This window comes from Sparus aurata, chromosome 20, assembly GCF_900880675.1.
Source record: "Sparus aurata chromosome 20, fSpaAur1.1, whole genome shotgun sequence".
In the NCBI taxonomy this organism is placed as follows: Eukaryota; Metazoa; Chordata; class Actinopteri; order Spariformes; family Sparidae; genus Sparus; species Sparus aurata.
The window spans coordinates 22,169,052-22,189,982 of NC_044206.1; the positions used below are offsets into that span (position 1 = coordinate 22,169,052).

A 20,931-nucleotide genomic window follows, 5' to 3' on the forward strand; every position below is an offset into this window, starting at 1 on the left:
CAGCAAAACAGTGTTGCAGCATTCTCCTAAACAGCTGAAGTACATGGGAACTTGTTTTTATAGACACCGGCTACCTAAATATGCCTGATTTATTTTTTTTAGAATCAAGATTAATGTATTATTACCTGAGAAATTAAGAAAGAGGCACAATGTGTGAAAAAAAAACGAGAAAAAAAATTCAGGATCCGTCCTTTTATCCGGATCTGTTACAAAAGTAAATAGGGTCTATTCTGGGCCAGGACCTATCTTGAAGCTGTCGTCAGAAAGTCTTAACTTCCATTAAATGTCAGGTAAATTAATTGTTAGGAACATCACTAATTTGCACCCACTCAGTTGTGCCTGTGTTTGAGATTCATACAAACGAGGACAGTCAAGTGAGGTCAGGTCACCCAGCGTTAAAGTGTTAAACACGCATGAATGTGTAATGTTTATTGACTCTAGCAGATCAGAGTGATCCCGTGTTGATTTTGTACCTCCTCATCTATTAGCCAGGCTCGACCTTTGAGATAAATGAAGAGCGAGGGAAGCAGACGGATGAGGGGATTAGAAGTGGGCCGCAACAGGGAAGCAGGCCCAGAAAGAAATGGACGGACTGCCGGCGGATAGATGAGGTGGGGGGAGCATAATGACCGCTGTTTGTTATGATGTACTGAATCAGGTTCTCTTTGACAAAACAGTCCTTAGCACCTCTGTATTTATAGTGTCACCGGTCAGTCCATCCACAAAGGCAGGCTGATGATATGTGAGCGTGTTAGTGCAGTGAGGTGTCTGGGGCTCTGCCCGGGAATGACCTGCTCATCCGTCAGGCCCACGAGCTGAAGCAGTGCCGGGTTATCGGATCGCAGACCGGACTGCTGTGAGCTTAAATCTCTGGAATGTTAGCCGAGCAAAAAGCCAATATCAGCTTTATTTGCTCTCTAGATCAAAGTTATTCAGACGGAGGTCACTGAGAATATACTGGAAACTTTTAGAGAGAGCATCACGCGGCTGGAGTGGGCATCCTTTTCATGTTGCTGATTTTTATGAATGAGGAAGAGGCTCCCATTTTGTCTAATGTTGGGGGATGCTCTTTGTTTAAAACAGAGGACCCAGTTGTGGGATGACATGTTTGGTTTTTCCCAGCAGTTAAGCAGGTCCTTTCTGAGAGGGATGGACTCCAGGCATTCCCCTGAATGGGGTGTCACACTGACTAGTGTAAATGGTCTTTAAATTGTTCCTGTGTTTCAGGCTAAAAAAGCAGTTCCTGCCTGCTCTCCCTTTGCTTTTTTTACTGCAAGGCTAATGCCTGTTGACTAATGAATTTGGCGGAAGCTTGGCTTTGTTTTTGACACATGGAAAAGCCAGGTACTCTCGTTGAGGCGCAGGGCGGAAGTCCACCCTTGAGGCCGACCTGGGGTCAACTTCACAAGTTTCCCACTAATGGATGAAGGCTAGAAAATAGGTCAAATTTGTAGATTTCTTGTTAGATCTTCAAAACTAACTCCAACATGGAACAGCTGGTTTAAAGCTGGTTCTCGAGGTCAAGTTGAGTACCAACTACTTTCTGTCATATACTGATTCTGGTTAGATTACAACACTGCTGTAAAGGTGGAATCCTCAACCTAATCTTATTCTCTTATTAGGTGTTATTATAATCTTATTAAAGGAGTAAGGAAAGTTGTTGTACAGTTGAGAGTTACTCTATCAGTATCTGTCTTGCATCTCGGTTAGCAGCTCTACTACCAGAGGCTTGCCGGTGTGTGTGTGAGGAATATCAGTACAGTCCAGGGCCATGGCTATGCTGTCTGTCGTGGTTAACGTCACTAAATACCTTGTTAAGCTCAAAATTTAGCACAGATATTAGTGGGTTTATGGGTATTTGACTGCCACTGAAGAGGAATACATCTTTTTTACGATGTTGTTGTTCCACTTGCGTTTATCAGGCATGCTAATGCTACCAGTATTAGCTATTTGTTAGAGCAAAGGTGGTTGTTGCATGTCAAGTGGGGTTCCTCTCCCATGACATTTTGAGCATCAAAAACTTAATTTTCTTCTGGTGATTTTTTGGTAAAACATCATGCCAATAAATCGGCCAAATCGATTAGTCATCAACATTTCATTTCGTGGAATATACAAAATTCAACGCATGAAGACACTGAAGTAGGAAACCCATGAAGGCAATTTGTCGAAAAATAAAAATCCTCTGCTACCTTCTTGATTTTATTGGGGAGACAAATACATGTGATCTAATTATCGAGGGGGACCTGTCCCCTCCACCCCCTCGATAATAACTGCACTAATTAACTAAAACCTTTTAAGGTGTGCCTTTGCCCTATCATGTTTAAAATTTGACTTTGCAAATTGAAGGGAGATGTTTGAATTTCCACAGGAAGGTTACTGCCATTAAAAGTGCAATGTGAGCAGATGAATGGACTGCAGTGCTCAGCAGCACTGTAAATGTATTGATCCCAGTTTGCTAAAGCCTAGCAGGGATGTATTTGATCCACAGGGTTGGAGGCTTTATATTCTTGGTGTGTGTTTGTGTGTGTGTGTGTGCATGTGTTGCCTCGGAATGAGGGACATTTTGAGTGCAGCCTATTAGGAGTTAGTGCTGAAACAATCAGTCAATTAATTAATTAGTTGCTTCACAGAAACTTTTTCGATAACAAATTAAGCGTTTGAATTCATTAATCAAGAAAAATGCCAAACGTTTTCTGATTCTAGCCTCATAAATGTAAGGATTTGCTGCTTATCTCTCTTGTATATCATTATTAATGGAATATCTTTGAATCTTTGATTGTTTAAAGACAAATTATCCGTTTCTATTAACAGACTTTGGTGACATCCCTCCTGTGGCAGCCCCGGATGTCATCAACGTTTTGAAGCAAGGCTACTTGGAGAAGAAACGACGAGGTATAGCAGCATCTAGACACAAACCTTTGGTCAAGTAGTTTCATCAAGTAATGCTGACTGTTTGTTGTAGTTACTTGCAGTGCTAGACGGATGGTTTTCACTACATCTGGACAATTTTAACAACTTCAGGAAAATATTCAATCAAACATGGAAAACCACAGCCGTCTGGCAATGAGCAGAATAATAGATGCCATAAAAAGTATTGTAAAATTTATATGAACAAATGTTCTTCAAATGAGTAATTGTATCCACCGATCATGGTGCACTTCTTCCTCTAGATCACAGCTTCTTCGGCTCAGAGTGGCAAAAGAGATGGTGTGTTCTGAACAATCTAATATTCTACTACTTTGGGAGTGAAAAAGGTTTGTCTCTAAAATACAAACATACAGAAACATTACAGGTTCATAAACTAAATCAGTTAACATACTGTCATGTGTACTCCTCCTGCAGATAAACAGCAGAAGGGCTCTTTTTATATCAGTGACTACAGTGTGCAGCTGGCACCCAACCTGAGGAAAGACTCCAAAAGGAATGCCTGTTTTGAGCTCTTTTGCCCTGGACGGCGCTCATTTCAGGTCAGTAGTGCCTCAAGAAACCTGTACAGGTTACTGACTGTGTGTAAATACGTGTCGGAGAATTAGCATAAAGGAATAAAGTTTGAAAGATATTATGTTGGAAATGGTATTAATACTTTAAGAGTCTAGGAGTGACCTGAAGTGAAATTAGACCTTCTTTGTAGTTGCTAATTAAATTCTAGCCCAACAAATACATCAGTTGATTTGAGGCCATTTTGAAACAGTTCCCAACATTACATTTTTGGTCCACTAGAGAGCGCTACATTTGTTTTACCTTCTTTGAAATGTCTCCCTCATCACATGGTCACACTTGTGATACATTATCTCCTCACCATACATCCTGCTTCTTTTTTTAAACAAACGCATGAGCTTACCAGATCAAGATCATTATGACAGGAGTCGATGGTGCTCATACCACTTTTGTCCACAGGGGCCGCCAGAATCAACAAAAAAAAAAGTTCCTTGGTGCTGCTTTAAAAATTGAATGTAATGGCTCTCTATCAAAAACGCAGAGATTATGTGATTAGATCTGATGTGAAATTAATCAGTTACTTGATCAACACAAGGATAAACCAGCAACTATTCTGAGAGTTGATTAACTGTTTAAATGTCTTTTTTTTTTTAGGCAAAAGTACCAACAATTCACTGGCTCAGACCTTTAAGATGTGAATATTTGCTGGTTTTGAATATGCTACATTTTTGGAAGGTTTAACACAAAGCAAGACATTTGTGGACATTGACAGATTTAATAAACCAAAGATGAAAAATTTTAATAATGAAAGAAAGTACCTACATAGACATTAAAAGATATTTGAAATAAAGATGTACTGTTGTCTAAGTCTTAGATATTTGTATTGGCTGAAAAAATTATTAGTTAGGCTTTAATGTAAATTGAAATACATATATTCACATGTCTGCATGGTACATTAAATCCACACTCACTAAGAATATTTATGTCTTAATAAAACATTTTGGAGTCAGATTATTTGAGATGTGATTATTACAAAAGGGAAAATCTGTAATTACTCTTTTTCTTCCATATTTGATGGCGAGGAACAGAAGCTCAAATATTAAAGATACGTTTTTTATTTCCATATAAATGCACCTTCAGATGTGATGATAATTGCAGGATATGCCAATCTCTCCCACCAGTTCACAGCCAACAGTCCTCAAGAGGCCATGGAATGGGTGGAACAAATCAAGATTGTACTTAGAGGTAAGCAGACATTTCTTTGTACATTTTTTCCCCATTCCTATTGTATGTGCAGTTTCATCTGAAGAGCTTTGTTGCCTCTCCCAATGTTTCTCCCTTTTTTGTGTCCCCCCGTTTGAATCAACGGTTGAAGGATAGGGGATGTCATATGTTTGGATAGTAAAGTGATATTGAGCTATATAAATAAAATTGACTTAAGATGACTTTTTAAAAGCCACAAAGGTTAATTGGAAAATACAGCTAGGGCAGTAAAAACCCTCCAACCTTCTTTTTTCTCAATTTACTACTAAAGTTTGCTTGTGTTTCTGAGGGGCAGAAAGGTCAGAAGTGAAAGGGAGCCCTTTATCATCTATGACTCGAAACCACCCGATTCATCACAAACACATCCTGAATCTCCTCATTCAACATGTCACCCACCATGTCATGTGCACCATCATGTAGCTCTAGTTCTCCTAAACCCCCCCCCCCCCCAACCACTCCTCCCCTAACCCTCCTACCGAATTCCAACTTACAGGAAATTGATTGGTAGATGTTCTGGTTATCCTCCAGTGACATTGATTTCTACTTGGCCACTGGTGTACGGCGGAGGACCTGATACCCTGTGTTGCAGTGGCCAGTCGCCTGCAATGAGACGGCTCCTCCATCTGAGCGAGCAGTCGTGCCTAGTCTACTCTAAAATGGGCCACTGATTTGCGGGAAGTAACAGACACTCTGCAGTTTGTCTTACTTCCTTCCTGCCCAGTTTTACTACGAATTACACTCTGATCCAGAGCATGTACATAATTAGTTACCCTGCAGAATTTACCTGAGGAAGAGGCTGACTTTTCTGATTATTCCTGGCATTTTGTCTTTATTTGGTAGAGATACAGATAGGAAATGCACGGAGAGAGAGAGAGAGAGAAAGAGGTACGACAAAAACGATGCGGTTATATGGAATGCATCTTTATCACTTAGCAAGTCAAGGCAGCTTAATTTATATAGCTCAGTTTAGATACAGAGGCAATTCAAAGTGCTTAACATAGACAAAGAAAAGCATTTGAAAAAAATAACAATAAAAAACAGAATAAAATCAATTTAGCCAGAATAAAATGAGGTAAAATTAGAATATATATATATATATAACACAAAATAAAATACCAATATAATCGACCAGTTCTACAGTTATACCCTTTTCACGCATAACAAAAAACCCACTAACACCCACTAACATTCGGCTTTTGTCTTCTTTGTAAAAGGGTACAATCTGCATTTATTCCCAGGTCAGATGACTCTGCAGTAGCAGAGAACTTTAATGTTCCCATTTGGCAATTTGTTTTACTAACAGCAGTCAGACATAAATACTTACAATACTTAATATACAAACAAAGCGCAAGATTAAAAAACCTACACCGGTGCCATAGATCAAGGAGCCAATAGCAGATGGAACAAAGGACAAACTATGTCATTGTGAAGACTAAATCTTTGCCCTGATTGAAACATCTAAAACTCAACATGTAGAAACAGTAGTCTTTGGAGTAGTCACAAGTATTTATCAGGTCCAGTTCCTGTCTGCAATAATGGAAAAAACACTTAGGTGGACATGCTAATGTTTGTTTCTTTTTTGGTGCAATGCAATGAGGTGTGTCCAATTTAGACATTGGTGTGTGAATAGTATTCCATCCACCTCTGTTGAACCAGCGCTCGTTAGAACATCATTTAGTCAGCGCTGAGTTTGAAAGAGACTGAAGGTTAAGATGAAAAAGTAACCAGTGGCGTCTGTGCTGCTTTCTGCTGTTTCCCTTTTCCTGTTTTTAGTGGCATCAAATGTTACACACCAGAAGAGCAAAACAGCAAGGCAGAAACAGCTGTCTATTCTTAGCCATTGTTGTACATTTGTACAGAAATGTATTTAGGACTGAGATTGCTGGGTGATTTAGAAAGAAGAAGCAGGACTTTCATAAAACTAGGCCAGTGGAACCAAAGATACAGACTTTAATGATGAACAGAAGATAGAGAGGAGAGATTAGAGGTCATTTAAGTCATCTGTCATTCAAATTAGGGGATTTTTTGCTTTGTTTTATATCATATCAATCCCGTACATTAACTATATTTCAGGTTTGAACTGTTTTTAAGACAAAACAAGCAGTATGAAGTTGTCACAATGGGCTCTGGTAAAATTGTACTGGACACTTTTTACTATTTCTGACTTTGTTGTTAATTCTTGATATATTCCTTTATTCCTTTATTGTTTATAATCAAAACATTTTAATATATAATGAAAATAATCATTATTTGCAGTCAGATTTGAAGCCTCCACTGTGTGTCACTGCTGCGGTGCAGCACGTGTCCTCGCCTGTTGTGCAGTCAGGACCGCCTGAACATTTCTCTTACTTTACCCTTTAATGCATGTGCGTGTCTTTTGTGCCACGCTGTGCTCCATCTTAACGCTAACACCGCCCATCATGTCGCCTCTCCTTCCCTCATAGATCTCAGCTCCACTGTTATTCCCGTCGATGATGAAGAGGAGGATGAGGAAGAGGAGACCTATGATGACATTGAGGGGTTGACCAACCCTCCCCCGCCTCGGCCCGGCGCTGTCCCTGCCCCTCAGATCGGCAGGTGGGGAGGAGGGCAGGAGACGGGGGAGGTCGACGAGGAGGACGAGGATATCTACGAGGTGCTGCCAGGTATGAGGATGTGGTTACCTTCTTGCATGCAGAGACGCACAACCCTCCCACACACACTCACAAACACACACAGATAAATAGACAGGAAGGCTGCACACACAAACTCTCATGATACTCAGTCAGACAAATAGACACAGTCGCTCTGCCTCACACGAACTCAAGCCCTAAGGGATTTTTGCAACAAGAAATATTTGTGATGATCTCTCCTGGCTGTGAAATTTGTGTTGCCAGGTGCCTCCCTATTGCAACAACACCCAGACTGATCGCTCATTTTAAATCAAGCAACACTAATAAGCTTGTCAGGATGGAGGTGGCTGCTGCAGAGACGCACAGAGCAGAATGGGAAGATTCTCCTCCCACTGACTAAAAACCAGCTTCCTCTGCTCTCCCCGAGAACTACATATGTTGTTGAAATCAGCAAGAGCCGTGTAGCTCCGAATGCTCTGTCATAGAACGTCCAATTAGCTAATGTTGCCAGGCAACAAATAGCCCACAATTCAATCCACTAAGCAGAGTTTTGGCTAAAATCGCCTAGCAACAGCAATTTAGTTGAAAGGAAATAAAAACGGCATCTCTCAAGGGCTTAAAATAGTTCTGGAGCTCTTAATGTCACATCTTTAATAGAAATTAGAGTTTGATTGAGAATGTTACGAGACCCCAGAAGAGTGCGTGTGAGTCCCTGCTGAGGGGGGAGACAGTCCCATGTGTCAGGGTGGCTACAAGATCCCAAGAAGGACAAAAGGGGTGATCTGATCTTCTCAGGGCCGTCGTTCATCACTCCTTCTATTAAATAAGATACATCAAGATTCTGTTTCACTCAGTGAGTACATTACCTTTGCCAAAATCACTGGTGAGAGGGAGATCAGTCTTCAGACTGTCACGCCGGCGTTCAAAGCCATCTGGGAAGAGGTACAGACCCTGACCACAGATGGCATATCGAATGACGGGCTCTTTCGTTCACTTTCTCACCCCTTCACTTATCAATCACGCTGCACCACGCTTTGCTCAGCTTCTACACATTGATTAGAGACTGTTGAATTATTAGCTCTTTGCAGTTATTTTTATTGATCAGGATTGCAAAAGTTGAGAAAATAAGATATAAAAATATAAAAAATAAAAATATTTCTGGATAGTAGTCTTAATTATTTTTTACTTAATTCATTGCCCACAACAATGTTTCAAAATCCTCTCCACGCATGTGTTAAGGGTACATAATATGCTATTTTGCGTAAAAAAGTGTAAACCCCACCTTAAAATCCTGTAAATGGCACCTATTTATTCTCAGAATATGAATATGCAAATATTTTTCATTTCAGTTTAACTACGGGTCACAAAATCTATCCTACTTTGCTGTAGTAGTCCATAAAGTGCATGTATACTGCAGGCCTCAAGTTTCCACATCACACTTGTGTATACTGAACATTTTTCAAAAATCCTGCTCATAGGTCCACCTCTTAAAAAAAATGTTCAGTGAGCACGGAAAAGGTTTACAGTTTGAATGATACATGTGTAAAAACATCCTTCCTAGTGTCAAACTCTGCACACACATCATTCATACAGTTCAAGGTCCTAAAAGGAACATTTTGTTATTTTGATATTTTGTTGATTTTGGATGACCCTGTGGATAAAAGTGACAGTGTTTCCACTAACAACAGCAAAATGTCAAAAACAGAATTATCTTAAGAACAGTCTCCTCTCGCTTCTTTGCCTCTTGCAGTTTGAACCAGAGGCAGACTTTAAGTTTTGTATGAAAACTTACACAAGTTTAAGGTTATTTCCCTAAAGTTGTTAACATTAAATATCTGGAAAATATTAAGGATTTGCAAAATTGCACCCTTGTCAGATTCATTTTGTATGTGTGGAAGCCAAACTAGCGCAGAAATGTCGAGCATCATTTTCTCAGTGATGAGCTCCCTCGGTTTTGTCGGAGCAGAACTCCAAACACGGCTCAGTTGCAGGCAGATTGCAGAGCGATGGCGGTATTGGCTTTGGTGCTGATGACTGATTTTATTGACTGGAAAATTAAATCACTTTGATATAGAAATCGTTGGCCCATAGCGGTGGCCTCTCGACTGAAGGATGCTCCTCTGTATAGCAGCTGAAGAGTGCTGAACAAATGTTTGGACCCTTTGCAAACAAAATGAAAATCTCTTTTTTTGTCTTCTTTTGGTGTGGTAACAGTGGGAGAATTATACACAATGCCTGCGTTTATAATGATGTTTTTTGCATTTAAAGGTAATTTTGTTTTGTCTATGAAATTCAACAGTCTCTGTGTGAATGTGTGTGTGTGGATGTGTGTGTGTGTTTGAGAGAGAAAGCAAGCAAAAAAGATCTGCACTTTCCACATCGAGGCACAAACTGTACACATGATCGCAAATATGCATGTGGATATATAGTGCAATGTGTGTGTGTGTGTGTGTGTGTGTGTGTATGTGTGTGCGTGTCTCTCAGTGTGTGTGTCCGTCAGTGTGTGTGTCGTCCTTCCCGGTCTTCCTGGAAGCAGAGGCGCAAGTTGTGCTGGAAGGTGGATAGTGTTGCTGGGTTGTGGCGGTGCTGTCAGCCTGCTGCTGTGGAGGATGGATGTGGGAGACAGAGGGCAGGCATATCACTGTGTCACCTCTCAGACCACCGGGTGCCACGCCCCGCAGTCAATGACACGTCCACCTCCGCGTGCCTTAAAGACAGCCTCGTTTTCTTTAACTTTTCCTGCCTGGGTACAAATTGATTCTCATTGCGGAAAAATGGACATCTTGTGTCATCATCATCAACATCAAGGATTGGCTGATGATACATTTCAATTATTTTTCCTTTTTTTTGTTCTGTCGTTGTGCTTTATTACCGCATATTTATCAATAATGTGTGAAACTAAAGGAATCCTTCAGATAAATAGTGATTACTTGAGTCAGGTTGTTTCTTATCATTTACTCGCTGCTTTTCCTGTTACATAATGAAATTAAGATGTTTGGATCTTGATATCTTGTCATAAGATGCTTCATGCACATAAGTGTTCATTCACAAGTATTAGGGATGCAGAATAATACTAGCACATCATTGGTATCGATTGATAAAAGCTTTTAGATACACAGTATGTCGTTTCTACCACTTGGGGTCTCTCAAGCTAACAAACGAAAGCCGCAAGTAGTGTGAGATCATGGGAGTTGTTTGCTTTGTTGTTAAGCGACAACCTTTGGTAATGTTGAAGTTACATTCATATTACATTTAGTATTGTTCACAAACTTTATCCTTCACTTAGTTTCTCTCCTTTAAGTTAAGAGCGACAGGCTGCCAAATGAAACGCACCGTTGGCACGTATTTCTCTCGGTTTGAACGTTGCTGGAAATGTGTAGGACCACTATTCTCAAAATATGGTAGCGCTCCCTCTAGTGGTATTCAGAGGAATTCCAGAGATACTTTTTAGAAATAAGTTAATGAAAAACATATAATACAATCAAAATACTGGAATTTCTATGGAATGAAAATACCTCACCTCAGATGTTATGTAAAGAAGCTCTGTGCAACGTCTGTGTTGTGGTGGAAGCCGGTTTTTAGTTCATGTTAGCTGACTCCATTTCTAAACTAGCGTTAGCTGCTATTGCTTTCTGTTAGCAGAGCGATGCACTAGAACTTGCATAAAGTCGCATTCTCTGGATTGTCACGTAAAATCAGACCTCAGTCTTTCATAAAGACATTTACTTTAGACTTTAGATTAAGTTTTGACTTCCCTATAATTTTTTCTTTCAGCTTGCTATGTCTTCACGTTGATTAGGAGCTAAATTTAAACTGTGATAGCAAGATAGTAAAGGTAAGTCAAATGAAAGGTTCAAAAACACTTCAGTGGTGGCTCCAAGCGGGATCTATGTGCGTCGCAGGATGAGAATATTTCGAGCAAACAGTGGAGAGATATGACTTGATGTCAGTCATAATGGTGGTGCTCGGATAGTTTAATATTTTCTGCGGTGGTGCACGAGTAAAAAGTAGAATGAATATGTATATTTTGAAGAGCATTGTGTCTCTTCTCATGCCAGTGGGCGATTATGATCAGAGTAGGTATAATAATATGTTAATTCCACTACAGGAGAGACTTGATATTCTTTAAGAAAAAAATATATGCATATATCAGCATCAGCTGATCAGTAAGGGCAAAATAAATGGGAGGTATCGCATATTGGCAAAAGCAATGTGCTGCTGTGTATTCCTAACAAACATCATTGTGTTGTGTTTTGTTTGTTCAGAAGAGGATTTTCCAGATCCGTCGGATGAGAGCGCCGAGAGGAGCAACAAACCAGGTCAGGACCTCATTACAGTCTTCTAATAATGAGAACAAATTGCCAACTTAATAGTTCACAGTGGGTATAGACATTGTCTTGTTGTTTTCTTTAAATATGCACTCTGCATTTCCTCTCAGCTTGGTCATCAGATTATGCTAACTACTACCAGGGGTTATGGGACTGCCAGGCAGACGAGTCAGACGAGCTGGACTTCCAGAGAGGAGATCTCATCTACATCATTAGCAAGGTCAGCGTCGCTATCAGCAGAAATAATCCAAGAATTAAACTTCTCTCAGAATTTCTGGACACTCTTCTCCCAGCCAGCTGAAATGGGAGCTTACTGTTCATGCCATTCATCTCTAATGGGAACCATTCCTGATTGCACCCTCGACTCGTTGACATAATTACAGGAGCAATTACAGTTGGTTTAAAATGAGTAGAAATTCGACACAGACGTGTAAAATGTGTAATTATTTAAGGGTTAAACAACATCAACTCCAGTAATCACTTTGTCCTCATTTACTTTCTGAACCTGCTGATATCCCCAACATCTAAATTCCTCTGTTAGTGAGCCCTCGTATCACGGCGCAGCAGCGAAGCACCAACAGTGGCATTGTCTTTCTCCCAGGCCACTAGGGTGAAGTGCCATTCGGGGCGCTGCGTAATGGTGCTGTTGTTCATTACGGAGCCTCTATCACAGGGGTTAATTGAGTAGGCAGCCATGCGAAGCTCTTCCTTTCTGTTTGACATAAACTGCAGGTGAAGCCATCCTGCATCTCAGCTCTTTTTCTCTCAATCTATTTCCTCGTGTTTTATGGCCATCTTGTAGTTACATGCAGAGTATCTACCAGTGAAGAGCCACCCTACTGGAAATCAATGGCTTGTAATTTGGGCACTTTTACTCTGCAGCGTACAGGGACTTGTTCCCAGGCCATTGCTATTGGTTGGTTAGAAATTGAATCATCATGTACTGTGTTTAGGTTAAATTATCTGAAGAGCAGACGGAGGAAGAGATTGCAGTATATTTAGCTTCTTTTTTTTTTTTTTTTATTGTTGGTAATTACGTGCTAGAGATTGAGCAATCCTTAATCAGCAGATGGAGCCACTGAATTTTAATTATTTGTAATATTTTAAGCAGTTTTAGTGCAGCAACGGTAATGTTCTCACTTTTGTTCTAGATTAAAAAAGTCAGAGTTCTGATAGATAAACAACTGGGCTGCATCTAATTATTATTTTCTCGATTAGTCCGTTTGTTGTTTTATCCATATGTCAAAGAATTGTGAAAAATATTGATTGAAGCCCAAGATGATGTCATGAAAAGTCTTATTTTGTCCAGAACCCAAAGATGTTCAGTTTACTGTCATAGAGGAGGAAAGACAGCAGAAAATATTCACATTGAATAAGCTGAATCAGAGAATTCTGCCTTTTTTCTCTTTAAGAAAAATCGATTAACAAAATAGTTAGAATAGTAGTATAATTAGATTTCAGATCATTATATGATGATATGACATAAGTGTTGTCTTTAAAGGCTGCATTACAGTAAGGTGGTGTTATTTTTGAACTTATCAGACTGTTCTACATGTTTTGATACCTGCTTAGTCCTTATATCCACATCAGATGATTGTTTTATCCAAAAAAAATAATGAATTGTTAATTGTGTTACTATTTTGTCAAAGCACCAAAAATCAGCCTACATTATTGCCACAGTATGTCAAAAATATTGTGATATTTGATTTAGTACCCCAGTCGTAGCACTAATCAAGTGATTCAGAAGAGATTTCAAAATCAAGATCTATATTATGTCTCGTGATATAGCTAAATATTACTATATTAATTTGTTTTAACAGTTGACAACTAATCAATTTATCGCTACAGCCATGAAACAAACAAACTAAATCCTTGTTTGTAAAAGCAGATATGGCACAGGTGAAACATGCCCTTCACAGAAGATGGACTTTTAATTGAGGCTCTCTTGGCACCGTCAGATTAATGAGATGCCAGCCTTCTCGGTCTGTGTGTGCTGGTTGATAGGGGAAAATGTCAAAACAGCCATGTCCATTTTTCACGTGAGGATGACAAAGGCGGCGTACTTGGGGAAACAAAGGGGAGCTGGCTCTGTGCTACAGATCCGCCTCAAACAGCCTCAGCCCTGCCTGCCAGATTACTTTTCACTGTACGGATCAGGTTTCTGCTTCACTGAAGAACCTAAAAGCAAACTAAGTCCAGGTCGGAAGCAAGACTTGGCCGTAGTGTCTCACAGTCTTAATGACACAGATTACTCTTGTTTTGTCAAGCTGTACGCTAAAGTCATAACATAGTGACAGACTGCGAAAGAGTATTCTAACTATCCTCTAATGGATTTAAAGCGAGGAGCTGGTTGTAAATTATTTAGAGGTGATCTCCGGACGGCTTCCGAATGTTTGGCTTTGCGTGACTCCACCCGTGTCCCATTTTGCGTCCTAAAAGCATCACGTTTCCCTCATGAATAGCATTATTTGGATTATAGCCTGTAATCGGCTGTTTGTTTTAATGAGCCCGTTGGGAGGGCTTCCCCGCGTCTTCCGTGTGTACATACAGGCCCCCGTCGGCGTTCAGTTTTACGGGGGATTCCTGAGAACCCTGACCTCGATGAGTGAAATACGGGCCCTTGGCTAGAACTCAAGTCTGTCGCTTAACTGGGGACCCAGACACATGAAATGGCCGTAATAAAACCAGGGCCCATAAATTCTCTTAGAGGGTGGGAGGCCTGGTTGTCTGTGCTGTTATGTCAACACTGACCATAATTACAAGGTAATAAGGACACGCTCTAAGTGCTAAATCAATGGTGCTAACAAACTGTTATTTTTAAAGCTGGGATGTGATTGACTGCTGAAGTGCAGAATGGGATAGCCACAGGCGTGGTGTCATATGGCTGTGAACTGAGGAGAACATGCCGATTGTATAAAAGGCCCTCATCCATCATTATTGATCTCTCACTTACTGTAAAGTGGGGGCATTTTTACTGTATTTGTGTGTTTTTTTTTTCTTCCCCCCGCGCGCGTGTGTGTGTGTGTGTGTGCGCATATCTGTGTATCACTGACAAAGTAAATAAATTAGGAACCTCACAACTCATATGAATCCCATTAGTTCAGGAGAATTAATCTCGTAGTGTGGGCTCTGCCGTCGGTTTCAGCGATGCCTAACTTGCTTTCCGCAGAGCTCGATGGCGATGCTCAGTGCGCTGATACATGAGGTACAAACACACACTGAAATCTGTCTTGTGAGTTTTGCTCTGGCATTTCATTTCTGAGAGCTTGCATTTTTCTAATGCGCATTATGGCCGTGCGCTGACATTTTAGCGTGTGATGACAAATCCCGGCGAGCTGTGTTCTTTTTTGTAATAACACACTGAGAATTTTTAACTCGATTTAGGTTGTCGAGAGGATTCACGCACGTTTCCACTTTATCATCGGCTCAAACATGCAACCAGATATCAGTCATAGGATTTACAATGTGTTGTTACGCTATCGGATTAATTTATCACAGCGGCTAAAAGCTATAGCTTCACTCCTCACTGACACGTGTAATGCGCCACACTTTGTCGGCCATGTCCCGCACTAAACCATAGGGTTGTCCTGCATTCTTGTCCTCTAATTTATGTATCCAAAATCAAAAGACATGGGCTCTACAGGTCAGCTGTCACATTCCTGTATTCCCACAGGCACTCATGGAGAACGGCGGGATGGAGTGGGAAGAGATTTATGGCACAAACCCGTCCAGGGTCCTTAAAACTCTGGCAAGCCCTGCCATCACCTCTTCCTCTTTCTCTCCATCGCCCTGCTCACCTCTCCTCCTCCATCCGCCATCCAACCAAAACCCAGAGAGAGGGAGCCAGGGCCAGCCAATCCGGCGCGTCTCCCAAAGCAGAGCGTCACGTCACATTTGGCCAAAGTGTTAGGCTGCGGCTGCTCGGTAGAGACAATGAGAACGTGGACACCACTGACACCTTGTGGCTGCTTCTAGCAGAGGACGTTTTCATTAAATGACAACTTATACAAACACCCAAAGCTGATTTACAGCCTTATAGATTTACTCGCTGTGATTTACAGTCTCTTAGGATATTAGGAATATTCTAAAAGTCATTTTCTGTCGCTTGTACTGCAGCCAGGGTCATAACAGACTTCTTCTATGTTTAACAAGCCGGTTTGGCCCGCTGCCCACAGGTCACACCGACTGAATGCGGCTGAAGAAAAGGAAAAGTGGGCAAACAATCAGATGGGAAAAGTCAAGCAAGAGAGACAAAGAGAGTGGATCCTTTTATTCCTTTGTGTGAACCCTGTCCCCCCCTCTCCTTTCTCCTTTTCTCTGTCACACACACCCATTTAAAGACCCCTGGCTGCTATTGTAGCCATAGACACCAAGACGCTATAGACAGGCAAGACATCCTATTTACCACCCAAAGTAGCAGGGGGTGAGTCTGGGGTTTGGGGTCATGCAGGAGGCAGCGGTCATCCCCCGGTCAACTACAGTAGGTCATTATTCAGCCCAAGCCAATAGCCCAGAACCACGTCCGAGCAACCCACCCCCAATCCATTCTGCTTAATTATTATAAATGAGGGGCGGCGTAAACAGCCATCATTACAGACACTCAGTGGCATACACAAATCCACTTTAAATTGCTATTAAGTTAAGGAGCTATCTGTAATCCCAGGCGTGCATTAGAAAGGAGCGAGTAGGTTTTCTTTTTATTAAATCTCATCGTCCCTGAGATATTTTCAAATGTTCTCATGCTCTGTCATGTTTCCAATTTGAAGCCAATTCACTGATTTAATTAAAAGCCCCACTTGGAAAAAATGGACACTAAGTAGCCATTTCGATCTCTGGTTGTGCAGAACGATCGTCCATATTTCTGGATGAATTTCGACAAGATTTCTTTTGGCGCAGAAGCCTCATAACCACCCTGAAATACACACTTTCTCTCACAGTTTCAGGTATTATTAGGTCATTTGTGAGCAGTGGGGAGAGCTTGCTAACCTGATAACGGGTTACAGATCATGGGGGCTTCTGTCTGGCCGAGGTGTCCATGTTTCTTTGTTAGAGTGACCAGTGATGGAGGAACTGCAGAGAGCTGCAGTGCATCTGATGCGTCCACGTTGAGAACGAGAAAGAAACGCAGAAAAAAAGACGGAGGATGCAAGCGGAAAGGCTGCTTCAGGAGAGATGGAAAGAGAGGAATAGGAGGAAAGGAGGGAGGGGGGTTGGAGATGGGGAAGGAGGGAGGGAGGAGAGATTGTAACACCCAGGCGGCGGGTTCAGCGGCAGGGCAATGAGAGACTTCCTGCGCTCCATCACGCCCAAGGCCTGCCTCAGTCAGCTGGTGGCCGAGGAAAGATGCCTCATGTGTCAGGCTTATTAGCACTCCCCCTAGTTTGTATGCATTTGGGATTGTGTGCCGAGTGTGTGTGTGTGTGTGTGTTTCATCTGGGAGCGTGTGTGTGTGTCTGTGTGTGTTTGGGGAAAGGGAGAGAGGACATGCAGTCAGAATCTCTGCAGAATTTTTCCCACATAAAAAGGTGCATTTTCGTGAGAGAAAGGGACATTAACGCCGTGTTGTTTTTTAGGTACATGATGGCAGCGTGACGCGACACCTGCCTCACCCGTCGTCTTTCGCCGCATCCAACCAACCTCGACTCACCTTCTCCCCGCTTCAGGCTCGGGTAGCTGTCAATCCGTCCTGCGGTCGGGAACATGAGTGATGGGCCTATCAGAATGCCACCATTAGCCAGCCCCCTGAGTGGTAAATAAACGATCGCGCCGGTACACTGCAGGTGTTGCCATGGCAACCCACTCTCAGTGCCAGCCCCGCCCACGCTCATTCCCCCGCTCACTCGGTGGAGGAGTCACCGGGAGGTCAGCGAGTCAACGCGGCGCAGCCGCCACGACACGGCGCTGTTTGGCCCCCCTTCCTCCCTCTGCTCCCATACAGAGTCGATTTGATCTGCGTCCAGGTTGCAGCAAACACAGCGTCTGATGTGTGTCACCTCTCACACTGTGCATCCTGCTGCATCTCGTTAATGAGAGAAAACCAGACACTTCCCCGAACTCAGGGATGCTTGATTTTTCTGTCCCCAGAGCGTCTTCTGTTTTAAATGAATAATAAACAACTTGTCCAATCATTCACACGGCAACAATGAGCTGAAATATGCCATCGCTTTGCCCCAACCTTATCATTTCCGAGCTCCATGTGAAAACAAATCAACCTAAAAGACGAAAAGAGGAAAACAAACAGAAGGAAGAGGACATTGAGGAGTTAGCATAGTTTTTGTCATTTGGATAATTTACTCTCGACGCCTCTTGGAATGTCCCTATTACAGCAGGTGTACTCTGGATGAACCCATTTCAAGTATGAGGAAGATGGACTCTGCACGCCTGACAGACTTCCACTGCCATTGGCACCCACTCTGTGATGTAGCAGTTGTATTAAAATGGCGGCGCTGATAATCCAAAAGACCTTTCTCAGGGAGAATTTGAGACCGACTGCACAGATGGGCCACGGAGATAAATAAAACTCTCTGTCACTACGGTTGGTGGAATAGTGCTGCGACGCCCCCAAGGGAGAGAAAAACTGTTTCGCTCCCTCTCTCCGAAGCCTCCCCCCGTCCGTCTGTCTCCCCTCTCCACCTCCTCTGTTCACGAATTGGAACCAGAGCCAGCTTTCCGCAACCGGGCTTTTCCCTTCCACGGTCTTATGGGAAGCATAAAAAGGCCATTTCGGACTTAACTTTCCCCTGCGTTATGAGCTTAAACACACCCTGAATTGCCAGTCAGAGTTTGTCACAGAGCCAAGCATACTGGAATATCCCAGTCAGAGCTGTCAGTGAGGTTCGATGGACAATCTGCTTATTGTGGGTACCTGTTTGTGCTGTAAGAACACTTGAGTCTCGTCGTTTATCACTTTCTAAGCGTTTCATCCGTCCTTGCTGTCCAAACAGCGCTCATTAGCTGCAGGCCTCATTCCTCTGGCTGGACAGAGGTGTCAGGTCCGGATGATAGGCTGAACCTTTGACAAAACGCCATCCGTCATGTCGGAGTATGTGTCTGTTTTCACAACTAGTACCTGCAAGAGCAAGAAGTCTGATTCCAATCTGAGACATGCAAGCTATCTGCAGAGAGAGCACCAAACTTTTGTGTGCATGTGTTTGCTTACACATGCTTGCATGTACGTAGTATGTGTTTGTGTGTAGCTGAGCGTTTTATCTTCCCCTCAGTGCCGAGATAAAACGTTCACGCAGCCGTTCTCAATCTGCTGCAGAACAGAGGGGAGATGAGTGGCCGGGCTCTTCGTTCCATCAGGGCAGGAAAATGACGGCCGGCTGGTGCCTCCTCTGCTGGGCTTTAACGCCCCTCTGGTCTCTGGCCAAATATTGATCTACTACAGATCTAGTTAGAGCCCAACTGCTGCGATCAGAGGATCAGATGGTTTTAATTGTGATTTAAGTTCCTAAAGTGCTTTAAGCTCTTCAACAAATACACAAAACATGAAGAGTGAATGAAAGATGTTGCTATTTCAGTCAAAATTAAGTTTTTAGATCGAGAAAACATGTTTTTGATTCTTTATGGGCCACAGCTATAGACTCTTTTCAGAGAATGTCTTGATTATTTAAACAAATAATAGATTAATTGTGCATGCAGGAGTGTAAAAATTGTGTCTAACATGGATTTGACTCTTTCAGTCACAGTTAAATACAACATAATTTTAGATAGACTAAATAGAATCAGTCAAACTTAAATCTTACACTGAGTCTCTATTTTAAAGAGTGACATTTATTATCATGGTTAAATTTAAGACTTAAATGACAGAGTGTATTATATTGTTAACATTATCTTGTTTTAGCTCCCAAATTATTCATAAATTCAGTCGGTCAGAACTGAAGCGTTTATTTTATTTCTTAACTACATAAATAGAAAAGATATAGGATAATAGGGTGAAAGATATTTTTTATTTATTCATTCATTTAATCGGTCAAAACTTTTCAAATGGATGCAACATACTGTAAATGCTGACTAGATGTACCAGAAAATGCAAAATAACACTGCATATTCCTCTTTATTGAGGTGTAATCTTTTTTAATCACCACTTACGTGATTCTTATTCCTTTATTGTTGAAAAGGGAAAGTGTGCACTCATCAATGCCTCTAACCAAGACTGTTACTATGTGAGATGGTAGGAAAAAAACATTGTATGAAGTCCGATTAAATAATTGCGTCAAGAAAGAAAAAGCATAATAATGCATCAATTTAAAAAAAATAAAAAATTATGCTTTTAAAAATGATGGGGAGAAAATTGGTCGTTTCAAAAAGGGGACATGTCCAAAGCGTCCGCGGTGTAAGTGATTCAAATAAATGTAAATGTGAGCAGAACGGCTAGTTTTCATCGGCAGTCCATTCGGCTGATGTTATTGAGCATCCTAGAATAAATAAAATAATAAAACAACAGGTACAGCAGTTAAAAAGCATACCACGCTGTGACAAAAAGCTTATATATTACAAGTAAATACCATGAGATGAAACAGGAGGATAAAAATAGTGTCAGTGTCCCAACAAGCAGCAGTAACATACATTTACTATGTGACCCACTCTAATGTTTGTATAAATAGAAGAGTCTGATCCTGATTCTTTTAATCACAGAACAGAAATGAACTTGTTCTAATTAGTCTGGAAAACAGGCCGGCTGTTGTTTTATTTTCGACGCTCACTGTCTCAATTGTCTTGTTTACCGTTTTCTCCCTGGAGGCTAATGCACCCAAATGTCTATTAGAATATTGTGCACGGCTGTTCTGCAGGTTGGATCGAGACTCTCCCACATCGTCTTTGTTGAAGCTGAGTTTATACAATACGAGAGGATTTTTAACCTTATTTCAGTGGACGCTGTAAGGAAAACGGGACCACGCTTAATTGCAGTTCAAATCATTTTAATGGGTGTCCTAATGTTAATGATATGAGACAAAGAGTACACTGAAATCAAATAAAAGTGTGGGTCCTTGTCCTCGGACCCCTTGGAGACTTGCAGCTTGTTTATTTGTTTATTGTGGGTGCAGGAGTACAACATTCACGGCTGGTGGGTCGGCGAGCTGAACGGCACCGTGGGTATCGTCCCCAAGGACTTCCTGCAACCTGCCTACATCCTCTGAGCTCCAACAGGTACCAAGGCACTCTCTTATCATCAGCATTATGGACCATTACTGTGGCCTAATACACAGAAACGGTCCCCCTGGTACTCATCCAGATTGCCACTGAGGTATATTCAGTCGTTGACCTGCCATTTATGGCATCTGCTG

General features: G+C 41.7%; 1 protein-coding gene across 7 annotated transcripts in view; it reads left to right on the forward strand.

Moving 5' to 3' along the window:
* skap1 (src kinase associated phosphoprotein 1) overlaps nt 1–20,931 on the forward strand; it is a 38,374-nt gene that overhangs the window by 16,587 nt on the left and 856 nt on the right. For all 7 annotated transcript variants that reach the window (XM_030399841.1, XM_030399844.1, XM_030399842.1 and 4 more), the window contains 8 exons: nt 2,812–2,892; nt 3,171–3,254; nt 3,343–3,467; nt 4,620–4,683; nt 7,146–7,346; nt 11,579–11,632; nt 11,752–11,861; nt 20,692–20,794. In XM_030399841.1, the coding sequence (XP_030255701.1) occupies nt 2,812–2,892; nt 3,171–3,254; nt 3,343–3,467; nt 4,620–4,683; nt 7,146–7,346; nt 11,579–11,632; nt 11,752–11,861; nt 20,692–20,784 (812 nt within the window). In that variant the 3' untranslated portion in view covers nt 20,785–20,794. The remainder of the gene's footprint in view (nt 1–2,811; nt 2,893–3,170; nt 3,255–3,342; nt 3,468–4,619; nt 4,684–7,145; nt 7,347–11,578; nt 11,633–11,751; nt 11,862–20,691; nt 20,795–20,931) is intronic.